This window comes from Opisthorchis viverrini (assembly GCF_000715545.1).
Source record: "Opisthorchis viverrini unplaced genomic scaffold opera_v5_124, whole genome shotgun sequence".
Taxonomy (NCBI): domain Eukaryota; kingdom Metazoa; phylum Platyhelminthes; class Trematoda; order Opisthorchiida; family Opisthorchiidae; genus Opisthorchis; species Opisthorchis viverrini.
The window spans coordinates 1,169,225-1,184,349 of record NW_008751781.1 but is presented as its reverse complement, the minus strand read 5'-3'; the positions used below and the strand labels follow the sequence as shown (position 1 = coordinate 1,184,349).

The 15,125-nt window shown below is 47.8% G+C and overlaps 1 protein-coding gene across 1 annotated transcript in view; it reads right to left on the bottom strand.

Annotated features, from left to right (window-relative positions):
- The window catches only part of T265_06188 (hypothetical protein), a gene marked incomplete at both ends in the record, with an annotated part of 34,755 nt that overhangs the window by 15,068 nt on the left and 4,562 nt on the right, over positions 1-15,125 (bottom strand). Inside the window, 2 exons of the mRNA XM_009171389.1 lie at positions 14,085-14,303; positions 14,339-14,616. Coding sequence (XP_009169653.1) covers positions 14,085-14,303; positions 14,339-14,616 — 497 coding nt within the window. The remainder of the gene's footprint in view (positions 1-14,084; positions 14,304-14,338; positions 14,617-15,125) is intronic.

Below are 15,125 nucleotides of genomic sequence, written 5' to 3'. Positions count from 1 at the left end.
CAGCATATCCAGCTGCAGCGGCCTCTGCATCACCAGAGGTGCGCAGTCGGAACCTGGAAGAGAGCGAGGGGGCAGTCAGTTCGATTACAGTACTTGCGTCCTGGTTCCGTGTTTCTGACAGACAACATACACCAATACAGAGGGAATCCAGCGTACGCGCAAGAGCCACCTGTTGACCTGCTTGCTCAGTGTGCGGAATATTGTTAGTTGTGTAGGTCATGGTACAAGAGTCACAGTGACACAAAACTACACGATTCCAACACAAAGTCATCAGTTTTTGGTCACGACAATCAGCACAGGGTTTCCGTAAACCAGACGCTTTTGTCAACTTTGATGTCTTGAGGGTGCAGAGACATATACCGGATCGAAGAAAATAATGGATAAACTGGTGTTTGATCAAATAACCCAACCTGAACTACTATGGGAAATAGGATGGAGGTAACGACTTCCCACGAAATCTACACTCGGAATGCTACGTCCGAATTTAATGCATGAGAGCAATTCATAGACGATGGGACGCTCCCATGCATCCTGTAAATTTTTACGCAGTAAGATTACATCAAAGGAAGTTCTGGAGTACAAAGCCTTGAGGGCGACTCCACTGCTAGAAAAAAATAATCTTTTCCTGTAATTAGCCATTGAAAAACGCACACATGGCGAAAATGCTCATCGACTCAACTAGAAATTAATTACGCCGATGATGCTACATGGCTAATGGGTAGTCGTTTGCCCTGATGAAGTCAATATTGAACCGGAATAGCGGTTACAATAACAGATAACATTGTCCCAGTTGGGTGACGCCAGTAAGAAATTCGCGCCTTTTGACACTGGTAGAGGTTTCACATCGTAGACATTCACTGTACATTCAATTAAAAGCACCGAGAAAAGATGGATATCCAATAGAAAGGTACCTTAACTCGTCTCCATCCGTCGGATCAACCGGGAAAAATTTGCCAATTTTCCTCCAGCAAATCCCGCCAATTTCCACCTTCTCTAAAGTCTGGGTGGACAAGTTTTCTTGGAATTACACTTTATGTCCAGAAAACGGAAGCTTTGTGAATAGTTGATCATACACAAGAAAAGAGACTACTTCAGTCAGAGCTAGATCCTGGTTACGGCCAAAACAACTAAAATTGGTTATCGTTCAAAATCAATCATCAAACTAGGGTGCGCCATTTTGATGCCAATCACCTTGCCACCTTTTAGTTCTGAGATTATTTGGGTTACAATAAAGAAACCACTCTGGTATGAACGTGATGGGAATCATCCGGTACTCCAAGTGTTAAATGGATTCGAATGGTGGTGGATGCGAAACGTGGTTGAATAACTTGTGCATATCCTTATGAAAACGCTTAATTTTTACCGCTCTTCCAAACTACCCGTTTTACAGCCTTCCGTAAAGTGACAGTGGAAAAACAATAAGAACCATCATTAATTCAAATAAATCAATTTGATTTGACTTTACGGCGACCTTGTCCAGGAAAAACGATTTGATGCTGCTCATGAAACAGGACAACCAGCCGAGTCCGAACACGGCGTTATCCAGTAAGTCGTTCAGCTTAGGACCCTTTTCGGTGCCTAGCTGCCGTACCACACGAAGGAGGTACGAGGGCTGGGATACCGCCAGGTCGCCCAAACCTAGACAAGGGGACTCGAGAGGCAGAGGTCGGGTTCGAACCACGGTCAGTAAATTCGCGATCTAACCACTTGGTCCATCTCGCGTTATCCAGGTTGCCCTACAGCTTGATTCCGTAGATCATAAGGGACTCAACAGTCCAACGTAAGCCCTGACTGATGAGAACCAAGAGTGTAATCTGAGGGGAGTAATGTTGAGAGCAGACCGGTTGTGAAAGGACGCCCGGACGGTCCAGAAATTCGTTTGCGGAGGACGCGCGCTGACTATATCAGAGCTAAAACGACTTCGAGGTATGTAAAATTCTGCACAACCTCCACTGCTTCTTGTTGTTGGATTGCAAGGGACATTTTGAGAGTAGTTTGTGTAGATCATCATTGAAAACAAAACATCAGTATCCAACCCTGACGCTTCACTGCCGTAGGTTTGCGTAGCCCCAACGACTCTACCAGCTATAGTGGGGATCCCACTTTGGGATCCGCAGTTTCACATTCCAGGTTGGTCAGCGTCCGACGAAAACAGTCCCCTGGTCCTCCAGATTGCGGTTTAGAACAGGAATGACAAATTGTTCCAAAAATCACTTGTACTCGTGTAGTAGTAGTAGTGGTGGTGGTGGTGCCTGGTTAACAATTTATATCTGTCTTGTGACACACAAACAACGCTGTTAGAGAGATTCGAGTGGCATTTTATTGGGCGATCAGCTATTGGCATCAAAACCAGGTTATGGGTCATCATCATCATTATCTACAGCATGACATCAGTGTCCAACACTGACGTTTGGCTGCCGTACAACCATGACTAACCATTCTTCACTGGTAAGAACAATTGGATGAATCATCATTTGGTGGCCCTGGCAAAACCATCGGCTAAACAGCGGCCTACTCATCAGAAGCTGGTGACTATAGCATCTGGTTTAAACAAACCGTGGATTGCTCCGTGTCACTAGGAATCCCACGCTGACAGTTCGCTTGCCAGTACTGACCTTCTGGATTTGCCCAAGGGTTGTACCCTGGCATCTTGACACCCGGCGAGTCCTGTCGCTTCTAGATCTCCACGCATCAAAGACATTATTACACACGTGGAATCCTTTCTCCCAACGCCGTCGTCAGCTAGCTCATCGGATGCCGGCTAACCGAAGGCAGATCTGCTAGCCAACTACGCGGACATCCAGACCATATACCACCAAAGACGGAAAGATGCAGCGTCTGCTGTGCTCAATGAGTCGTGGAAGGATCTTTTCCAAGGTAACTGCGGCCTACCACTGGAAAGGTTCCTCTGCTCCAAAACACATAGATACCCCGTCGAGTCGCGCAGTGCTACCATCTGATTGGAGTTTGATCGAGCAAATTACAGGTGAGGAAGTAGGTCGTACGGTCCGTTTAATAGGCAATTCGTAACAAGGCCTGGACAAGCTCACGTCCAGGATACTTCGCCGGCTCTATGCTAACGCGTTCGCGGGGTACCTCAACTTACTGTTAGTATCAAACGGTTGTCATGCTCGCATTACCCTAGTTCCGAAGGTCCCGAATGCGACTTCACCGAACCAACTGAGACTGATCTCCGTGTCACCCATTCTTGTCTAATGCTTTCATAAGGTGCTTGCTGATTGCTGAAGCCGTAGACTGCAACTTCCCTCATTCCAGTTCGCATTTTTACATCGAGACGGTTGTTTAGAAGTCACATCACTGTTACACGCCCTGATTCGTCACTCTTCAGCGACTGCCTCTAACTTCAGCTTGGCGTTTGTTGATATCTCGAAGGCGTTTGATTACGTTTCTCATGACACAATCACCAATTCTGCCGAGGTGTTTGGAGCACCATCACCCCTAATTCGATAAATCGCAGTCCTTTGAGAATGCTGTAGCAGTTTTCCCCAATTCCGAGGTTCACTCCTACAGAGGTGTGAGGCAGGGATATCCACTCTCCCCACTATTGCTCATGGCGGTAATGAATGGAGTTCTTGGATTGTCGATGCGCAGCTAGGATACCGGTTTCATGGCACTTTAGTGGATGGTTTTGCCTTCGCTCACGACTGGGTCGTATGTGCAGAAAGTCAGGCTCGCCTTAAAGAGAAGCTAGAAGCTGCTGCGGTTCAGGTGGGAAGAGCTGGTATGAAGAGCAACGCTTGAAAGACAGAAGCGATGGGGATTTGTGTGGGTGACGGCGGTCTCAGTCGGACCGTTTCGCTTCATTGAGCGACTCATCAATCCTCTGGGTCCGACGGACATCGTGACATATTTGGGCATTCCCTTTACTTTCAAGAAGAAAGTCTGCAACCACTGACAGAAGCTGCTCAAACTGCTTAATGAGGTGACGCATGCCTCGTTGAAGCCACATCAAAGAGTGGAAATCACAACGGGCTACCTGATACCGAGGCTGACATATTCACTCGTGCAGGGAAACACGCCCAAAAGGCTGGACAATTACATCAGGCAATCTATTCGTGGCTGGGTACGTCTACCAAACGGGCGAGACAGCCCAAGTGGTTAGAGCGCGAATTTACTGACCGGAAGGTCCGTGGTTCGAATCCGACCTCCGCCACTCGACTCCCCCTGTCTAGACTTGGGCAACCTGGCAGTATTCCAGCCCTCGTGCTTCCTTCGGGTGGCATGGCAGCTAGGCACCGGAAGGGTGCTACAGCTGAACGCTCACCAAAGGATACACCAATCAGCCACCTCCACGCCGTTAAACGACATGAGGGACTTGGTATCCCAAGTTTGAGTGCAACCATCCCGATGCAGCGGAGAGAGCGTATGGAAAAGCTTTCGTCTACCCAGCGCCGAGTACTAAGCAATGTGGTCAATGATTCCGACTTTGGCAAGTGTTAGAGAGCTCAGTCTTTCTGTCCGAGTCCAAGGTGCATGCGTAAACATCAAGGGAGAGCTGGTAGCTGATTGGGGTGATATTTTGCACGACAGCGTTGACGGTCGTGCTTTATGAGATTTCGCCTCTATCAAATCAATAGCTTGTGTTTCCAGAACGAGCCGCGGATAGTTATCAGCAGTATCCAAGTCGGATGCTTAGGACTAGAGTTAGAAGTGCTCGGCGTGGCCATGGTGGCCAGACGATCTTGTGTCGTGGAAAGTGTGACCAACCGGAGAGTTTGATGCATATTCTGCAGTCCTGCTGGATCACGCATGATGCTAAATGTGCTCGTCATAATCGGATTGCAAAGGAACTGCCGAAACGTCCCCGTCGCCTAGGATACACCGTCTTGAGTTGAGAGCACGTCGAGGTACTTCAAGCCTGGCCCGATCGCAATTTGGAAGTGCCCAACAACTGTGATAGACGTAAGCATAGTCTCGGATGGGTTCGGAGTGACTGTAGAATGAGAAGTAGAAGTCTGGTGCTGATGAATTCCCTCTCGTCATAATCTCAGCCGTACGTGCAATTGGTTGTGACATCAACTTTTTCGTCCACCAACCGATGATCATTTCTTATCAAAGCACCTGCTTTACTCTTTTCGTCAAGGCTGGTGCTTCCTAAGGTCACGGTAGGTAACTTGTATTTGCTTGCCGTTGTGGGCTCTCTGGGTGACACTATGCGTGGCAAATGGCAGTATTCATTTTCGCCATTGACTTTCATACCTGACTCAGTATGGCGGACGCTTTGTGCTTGATGTGGGAGTCTTGATTGTGCTAGCGCTTACCACGCGTTGACGAGCATTCAGCATTGTTTGTTCTTTCCTCGGTTGTTGGTCTGTACACGCGTGTTTCCATGCGAAACAATCTTACATTCGTTAGGATTCATCTTGTCTGACTGGAACTACTAGTGGGACCTGTAACCCCTCCATATCTATCACTTGCATTCAATTTTTATGTTTGTGACCGTGCCCTTCAAAAATAACCGACAATAGTAGTCGTATGCCAGCACCCACCCACTGTATTGTAGTCGCGCTTCTGAGTTAATGCTTTTAGTCGAGGACCTTAGTCGTTCGGGTGTAACATCCTTTCGGTGAAAACGCTTAATTTTTACCTCTCTTCCAAACTACCCGTTTTACAGCCTTCCGTAAAGTGACAGTGGAAAAACAATAAGAACCATCATTAATTCAAATAAATCAATTTGATTTGACTTTACGGCGACCTTGTCCAGGAAAAACGATTTGATGCTGCTCATGAAACAGGACAACCAGCCGAGTCCGAACACGGCGTTATCCAGTAAGTCGTTCAGCTGTAGGACCCTTTCGGTGCCTAGCTGCCGTACCACACGAAGGAGGTACGAGGGCTGGGATACCGCCAGGTCGCCCAAACCTAGACAAGGGGACTCGAGAGGCAGAGGTCGGGTTCGAACCACGGTCAGTAAATTCGCGATCTAACCACTTGGTCCATCTCGCGTTATCCAGGTTGCCCTACAGCTTGATTCCGTAGATCATAAGGGACTCAACAGTCCAACGTAAGCCCTGACTGATGAGAACCAAGAGTGTAATCTGAGGGGAGTAATGTTGAGAGCAGACCGGTTGTGAAAGGACGCCCGGACGGTCCAGAAATTCGTTTGCGGAGGACGCGCGCTGACTATATCAGAGCTAAAACGACTTCGAGGTATGTAAAATTCTGCACAACCTCCACTGCTTCTTGTTGTTGGATTGCAAGGGACATTTTGAGAGTAGTTTGTGTAGATCATCATTGAAAACAAAACATCAGTATCCAACCCTGACGCTTCACTGCCGTAGGTTTGCGTAGCCCCAACGACTCTACCAGCTATAGTGGGGATCCCACTTTGGGATCCGCAGTTTCACATTCCAGGTTGGTCAGCGTCCGACGAAAACAGTCCCCTGGTACTCCAGATTGCGGTTTAGAACAGGAATGACAAATTGTTCCAAAAATCACTTGTACTCGTGTAGTAGTAGTAGTGGTGGTGGTGGTGCCTGGTTAACAATTTATATCTGTCTTGTGACACACAAACAACGCTGTTAGAGAGATTCGAGTGGCATTTTATTGGGCGATCAGCTATTGGCATCAAAACCAGGTTATGGGTCATCATCATCATTATCTACAGCATGACATCAGTGTCCAACACTGACGTTTGGCTGCCGTACAACCATGACTAACCATTCTTCACTGGTAAGAACAATTGGATGAATCATCATTTGGTGGCCCTGGCAAAACCATCGGCTAAACAGCGGCCTACTCATCAGAAGCTGGTGACTATAGCATCTGGTTTAAACAAACCGTGGATTGCTCCGTGTCACTAGGAATCCCACGCTGACAGTTCGCTTGCCAGTACTGACCTTCTGGATTTGCCCAAGGGTTGTACCCTGGCATCTTGACACCCGGCGAGTCCTGTCGCTTCTAGATCTCCACGCATCAAAGACATTATTACACACGTGGAATCCTTTCTCCCAACGCCGTCGTCAGCTAGCTCATCGGATGCCGGCTAACCGAAGGCAGATCTGCTAGCCAACTACGCGGACATCCAGACCATATACCACCAAAGACGGAAAGATGCAGCGTCTGCTGTGCTCAATGAGTCGTGGAAGGATCTTTTCCAAGGTAACTGCGGCCTACCACTGGAAAGGTTCCTCTGCTCCAAAACACATAGATACCCCGTCGAGTCGCGCAGTGCTACCATCTGATTGGAGTTTGATCGAGCAAATTACAGGTGAGGAAGTAGGTCGTACGGTCCGTTTAATAGGCAATTCGTCCCAAGGCCTGGACAAGCTCACGTCCAGGATACTTCGCCGGCTCTATGCTAACGCGTTCGCGGGGTACCTCAACTTACTGTTAGTATCAAACGGTTGTCATGCTCGCATTACCCTAGTTCCGAAGGTCCCGAATGCGACTTCACCGAACCAACTGAGACTGATCTCCGTGTCACCCATTCTTGTCTAATGCTTTCATAAGGTGCTTGCTGATTGCTGAAGCCGTAGACTGCAACTTCCCTCATTCCAGTTCGCATTTTTACATCGAGACGGTTGTTTAGAAGTCACATCACTGTTACACGCCCTGATTCGTCACTCTTCAGCGACTGCCTCTAACTTCAGCTTGGCGTTTGTTGATATCTCGAAGGCGTTTGATTACGTTTCTCATGACACAATCACCAATTCTGCCGAGGTGTTTGGAGCACCATCACCCCTAATTCGATAAATCGCAGTCCTTTGAGAATGCTGTAGCAGTTTTCCCCAATTCCGAGGTTCACTCCTACAGAGGTGTGAGGCAGGGATATCCACTCTCCCCACTATTGCTCATGGCGGTAATGAATGGAGTTCTTGGATTGTCGATGCGCAGCTAGGATACCGGTTTCATGGCACTTTAGTGGATGGTTTTGCCTTCGCTCACGACTGGGTCGTATGTGCAGAAAGTCAGGCTCGCCTTAAAGAGAAGCTAGAAGCTGCTGCGGTTCAGGTGGGAAGAGCTGGTATGAAGAGCAACGCTTGAAAGACAGAAGCGATGGGGATTTGTGTGGGTGACGGCGGTCTCAGTCGGACCGTTTCGCTTCATTGAGCGACTCATCAATCCTCTGGGTCCGACGGACATCGTGACATATTTGGGCATTCCCTTTACTTTCAAGAAGAAAGTCTGCAACCACTGACAGAAGCTGCTCAAACTGCTTAATGAGGTGACGCATGCCTCGTTGAAGCCACATCAAAGAGTGGAAATCACAACGGGCTACCTGATACCGAGGCTGACATATTCACTCGTGCAGGGAAACACGCCCAAAAGGCTGGACAATTACATCAGGCAATCTATTCGTGGCTGGGTACGTCTACCAAACGGGCGAGACAGCCCAAGTGGTTAGAGCGCGAATTTACTGACCGGAAGGTCCGTGGTTCGAATCCGACCTCCGCCACTCGACTCCCCCTGTCTAGACTTGGGCAACCTGGCAGTATTCCAGCCCTCGTGCTTCCTTCGGGTGGCATGGCAGCTAGGCACCGGAAGGGTGCTACAGCTGAACGCTCACCAAAGGATACACCAATCAGCCACCTCCACGCCGTTAAACGACATGAGGGACTTGGTATCCCAAGTTTGAGTGCAACCATCCCGATGCAGCGGAGAGAGCGTATGGAAAAGCTTTCGTCTACCCAGCGCCGAGTACTAAGCAATGTGGTCAATGATTCCGACTTTGGCAAGTGTTAGAGAGCTCAGTCTTTCTGTCCGAGTCCAAGGTGCATGCGTAAACATCAAGGGAGAGCTGGTAGCTGATTGGGGTGATATTTTGCACGACAGCGTTGACGGTCGTGCTTTATGAGATTTCGCCTCTATCAAATCAATGGCTTGTGTTTCCAGAACGAGCCGCGGATAGTTATCAGCAGTATCCAAGTCGGATGCTTAGGACTAGAGTTAGAAGTGCTCGGCGTGGCCATGGTGGCCAGACGATCTTGTGTCGTGGAAAGTGTGACCAACCGGAGAGTTTGATGCATATTCTGCAGTCCTGCTGGATCACGCATGATGCTAAATGTGCTCGTCATAATCGGATTGCAAAGGAACTGCCGAAACGTCCCCGTCGCCTAGGATACACCGTCTTGAGTTGAGAGCACGTCGAGGTACTTCAAGCCTGGCCCGATCGCAATTTGGAAGTGCCCAACAACTGTGATAGACGTAAGCATAGTCTCGGATGGGTTCGGAGTGACTGTAGAATGAGAAGTAGAAGTCTGGTGCTGATGAATTCCCTCTCGTCATAATCTCAGCCGTACGTGCAATTGGTTGTGACATCAACTTTTTCGTCCACCAACCGATGATCATTTCTTATCAAAGCACCTGCTTTACTCTTTTCGTCAAGGCTGGTGCTTCCTAAGGTCACGGTAGGTAACTTGTATTTGCTTGCCGTTGTGGGCTCTCTGGGTGACACTATGCGTGGCAAATGGCAGTATTCATTTTCGCCATTGACTTTCATACCTGACTCAGTATGGCGGACGCTTTGTGCTTGATGTGGGAGTCTTGATTGTGCTAGCGCTTACCACGCGTTGACGAGCATTCAGCATTGTTTGTTCTTTCCTCGGTTGTTGGTCTGTACACGCGTGTTTCCATGCGAAACAATCTTACATTCGTTAGGATTCATCTTGTCTGACTGGAACTACTAGTGGGACCTGTAACCCCTCCATATCTATCACTTGCATTCAATTTTTATGTTTGTGACCGTGCCCTTCAAAAATAACCGACAATAGTAGTCGCCAGCCAGCACCCACCCACTGTATTGTAGTCGCGCTTCTGAGTTAATGCTTTTAGTCGAGGACCTTAGTCGTTCGGGTGTAACATTCGGTGCCTGATATGTTTGTGACCGTGCCCTTCAAAAATAACCGACAATAGTAGTCGTATGCCAGCACCCACCCACTGTATTGTAGTCGCGCTTCTGAGTTAATGCTTTTAGTCGAGGACCTTAGTCGTTCGGGTGTAACATCCTTTCGGTGCCTGACTGCCATGCCACCTGAAGGAACCAAGAGGGCCCAGACTCTGCCAAGTGACCCAAGCATAGACAGGAGCAGTCAACATGCCTAGGTCGAGTTCAGCCACGGACCTTCCAGTAAGTTCGCGTTTCAACCACTGAGCTACCCCAAGGACCCTAGTCATCCTCTCGTCTAGATGAGAGCTTCCTAATATTCCAGTTTGTGTACAACTATGAACATCAAAAATGAAAATATTACCATGCCACATTACCCGGGTCACCTTGCTTACTGCACATAGTACTAGCTGACTGCTTTGTTCGCCATACATCGCGCTCAGCTGCAGCTTTTGTACGTCCGACTTCACTAACAACCTAAGACATCTCGAAGTTTGGTGTCAAACCCAGAAAGCCAGTCTACTTAGCTGCCTTTAGTGTTCGAACACAAAGAAGCACGACAAAAATCGACTCTTGTCCTTGCACTCGTCTGTGCTGTCTACCAGAAACAAAGATACAAAAAGCAAGTACTGTAATTGTAACTAAACGTCCGTCCGCTCTCTTCTCACTCCCGGCTGCGCACCTCTGATGACGCGGAGGTTGCTGTAGCTGGACATGTCACGGTGGGTATCGTGAGTGTCAGCCTCTAATTGAGTGACTGGCAATTGATAGTCGTCTCTGCGTGGTTCGTTTGGCAATATCTGTACAAGAATCTCGAGGGAGTGAGGTACGTCGCTCTATTTTTATTATCTGCGTCGCTCTGAATCAGCTAAAAACAATTTTCATGATGCACCAGGTGTTCTTTTACAACGGGCTTGACGCTCAGACATCGCTATGGTTGCGGGTGATATGAACGCTTAGGTAAATAGGCTACGCGCTGAGGAATCCCAAATGGTGGCCGTCTTGGGTTGAACAGAAAAGAGCGCCTGTTAGAGATGTGCGCGGATCAGACTGTAATGGTAATAATAATAAAAATAATAATAATAATAGTCGTTCAGCTGTAACACCCTACCGGTGTCTAGCTGCCATGCTACCCGAATGAAGCACGAAGTTTGGGATACTATCAGGTTGCCCAAGCCCACCCAGAAGCAGTCGAGATGCAGGTTCTGTTCGAAACACAGACCTTCCGGTCAGTAAGTTCACTCCTTAATCACTGAGCTCTCTCGAACTTGCAGCTCCTTTGCAACAATTTCCGGAACTGCGGAAATCGCTTGACAGCGTGGTAGCCACCAACGGACCAGCCACGAAACAAATAGATCACATTATCCCCAGTTGTCGGTGGTTAGTATCGATCGATGCCTACCGCTATCCTTTGGAATACCTGCGTGGATTCCAACCAAGAAATCGTCCGCTGCTGCTCTTTACGTCAACGCAAAACGCGCACCTCTTAATTAACCATTGATAAGCTCGTGGACCCAAAAGTTAAGAAAGCCTACTTGACCCGGCTGATTGGTCTGATGTCGGATATCCACAATAAGCAGAAACAGATATCAAAAGCTCCACTTATTAGTACAATCCGGCCAACCTCATCTAAACATTCGATCTCTGATAGAACTATGTCCTTGCTGACCACAGATTACCCTGGCCGCAGCCACAGGTCCACCCGACCCATCATCCGGCGCCAGGTAAAACTGAGTGTCCGTGCAGACCGACAAGCTTGATGGACCTGAAAGGCCGCAGAAACGGATGATGCGTTTTCTCTCCATTGGTCAGTGTCAATAACCACACTTGTTAAACGGGTATGGATAGGGACATTGTCAGACATGGCCAAGTAGCGCCCTCAATAGCGCTCGTGGATCCAAGCTGTTACCTCCAATGCATAGCTCCCTTGCGAAACTCCCCAATTAGCGGTCCACTGACGACCCTGTATTTACGCGTCAATTACATCAGCTACAGTCTCCAATGCGCATCTTTCAAATCCTCCTTCCCAAATCATCGGTGAACGGAACTGCAGCAGATATAACCACCGTAGGAAAATTAAGTGATTTTTACAGCTGTTGATGATTATATATGCCCCAGACGTTTGTTAGCACAGTCTGGCCCCTGTGTTCACTAACTTCTGGGCGTGTGAGAGTGCATGATGGGCTATCCAAAAGCGGCTCCACGAAAAAGTGGTGTTTGACAAGAATGTTAATTTTCTGTGTTCTTGTTCGACTTCGTCATCGCTGAAAGGTTCTTCAAAACCCCAGCGTCCAAGTCCTTGCCGGTGAGAACCTTGTTAATTTATTGTACGCAGACGACATGCTATTCGCCTATGAAGATGGGGCCATGCAAAAGCTCTGTCCATCAAACTGACCACGATCACACCACCTTTCGACATGCGCCTTGCATTCACAAAGTTAAAGTCATGCATCAGAATCTGCAGTATCTCAAAACACTCCTAACAATCAAAGGAGAATCACTGAAGTTTGTGCAGAACTTTACATATCCGGTAGTTGCATCACCTCTGACGGAAGTGTGTCTGATGAAGTTGGTGCACAAACCTCAAAGGTCCGAATCAGTTGTGGCGTCAAAAAGGCATATCACTAAGTCTCAAGGGTTGCGTGTACCAGGCTACAGTAAGAGCTGTATTGCTGCATGTTTGTGAGATATGGCCTATAAGGAGGGGCTATGTGGGGCGTCTTTGCATTTTTTACCACCGACGTTGCCGATTTTGGGTTATGTCAACTTATTCGTAACCAGGTAGTTTAAAAGACGCGTATTTTCTTCTGCTCCAGGTAATTCAATCGCGGAACACATTCAGTTCCATCAGGTACAGTGGCTCGGCCATATGCTACGTATGGCGATACAGCGCCTTCCTGTCCAACGTAACCCACGAAGTGTGAGTAATTCACATATCGCGACAGCTCCTTCCTAAGACCGTCGTCCGGTACACCTAAGCATTAGTAATCCGATGTTTCGTCGGAGAGCTAACAGCTGTTCCCACCAGACTCGACCAATGCTTCGGAAACACTTATATTCATTTACTGATAAGTTCTGTATGTCCTCTGCGAGCAGATTTAACGTTTCTCATCCATACAGCATGACCTCCGAGTAACTCGATGCGTGCGTTTGTGTTGGAAGTTCATACTGTCCAGGGACAGACTGTGACCAGCACACGACCGAAGTGGTCTCTCCCATTATCCGTACACTGAGCACCGACCCCAAAACTTACCACCTAGTTGTGATTCTTCCGAACTTAGCGTCTATTTTGGAATTCATATCACACGCTAAAATTACCAAATTCGTCATTCTTTCTGACCGAAACAGACACCACAGATTTTGATGAAATCTATCCCCCTTAGTCTCAGAACTGCAGTCAGTCGAAGCATAGCGCTTCAAGTATCTCAGCGAGCGAGGTGCAAAACTATCGGGCATTCATTCGATGACAAACAAGGGCTTTCGATCGCTTCTTTCTACACTAGGGAGGCGAGATGGCTCAGTGGTTATGCACGATTTTATTGACCGGAAGATTCGTGGTACGAAACCGACCTCTGCCCCTCGACTTCCCCTGTCTAGGCTTGGGCAGCCTGGCAGTATCCCAGTCATCGTGCTTCCATCTGGTGACATGGCATTTAGGCTCCGAAAAGGTGCTACAGTGGAGCAATTTTTTTCTGCACTCGAGCACGCTGGCAGTACATGAGTCCTAGCATTGCGCGAAGGTCATACACTGAAAGAAAATCATTGAGTTTTTATTTGACCTGACGGAAGCTCGATGGCTGAGATATTGCCAGATTGCCAAACTTAGACAACAGCAGTTAAGATGCAACGGTTGGTTTCAAAACACGGATTCTCCGGTTGATAAGTCACCTTCACAACCACTGAGCTATCTCGAACGCGCACTGAAAGGATGTCACGGTAAAAAATTATTTGTACTCAGGTCAGGGTTTTCTTACGACAATCAAGTTAAATTCGACCGTTGTCGCATTCACCTCACTCCACTTACTAGGTATTACACATACTAGTATGAAATTTTGTGACCGAAGCGACTTTTCAGATAAAGGATGAAAGGAATCAGATGATACCAAGTAGTAGAACAAGGGACGAGGACGCAGTTGAACTACAATAAAGGCAAAACCACTCGCAGGGTTGAGTGCACAAGGTGCTTCAACAATTACAATGAGTACAGTCATGGATAGGCAGGGTAATAAAGCTGTACCTTGGGGTGACATCAAAAGATTGACGGATTCCATTATGTCCAAGAAAAGTTCATTTCGTCTGTACTTTATGCCTTCGCGACGCCAACCTATTTGGCCTGTCACCTGATTGGTTATTTGGGCAGTCTCCTCCTTGGTAGCAGATCGCGTTCCTGCTTGGGTTATAAGCGTCCTCAGGGTACCTGTATCCGTATTTTGTGCATAGCCATAGTCGATGACCTCTGGAGAGATGGTTACTGTAACTTAGGACCATTACCATCAAGGATTTCATAGATCAACACAAAATTATTCTTGATATTCTCTTCGGTAACCCTACCGAAGTACTCTTTCATTACACAGAGCAGGGCATGCAGTAGTTGAAATACCATCGCTGCGTTCACATTCCGTCGCGCAACGGCACAAACCCAGATGTTTGCGCGCTTCACGTGGAAGAAACTAGTTCTTGCGATAATCGTGATGGGCGAGCGGACCTGCTGCCTTGCATGGATGACATTCACGCGAAAAGCATCAGCAGCATTGCGTGAAACATCATCCCTAAATATCCGCGATATTAAAACCTCTCCCTTGTGATTGTAAATGAACAAGCCTCCGATCATTGCAGTTCAGATGACGTCCAAGAACTGTACGTGCATTAAAGTAACACCACACGGAGTAGACAATTGACTCGGGCGCCGAAATGGCGGCGGCTTCGTCGAATACACGGGCACAGGTCTAGAAACTCGAATCCCTTATCATGTGTGATTGGATGTTTGTAATTCTACGAAGGTCGTAGGATTATTAAGGCAACTAATTGTGCGGAATTTCTCAGGAGGGGTGAACTAATGTTTTGCATTCTTCACTAATATGTCTGCGGTAGGTCGCCGATTACAAAGAGGAAACCAAAAATAAATTCTGTGGCGCACGGATTCACGGATTCACGGATTTACGGATTGATACACAGGATCGAGGCTTTTGCCCAAGTTTCCCGGGTCGGTTTTGTTCTTGTCTGTCAGTGGCTGCCGTTCACCTGAAAGGCACAAGTGAAAAAAGGGTGTAGCACTGCT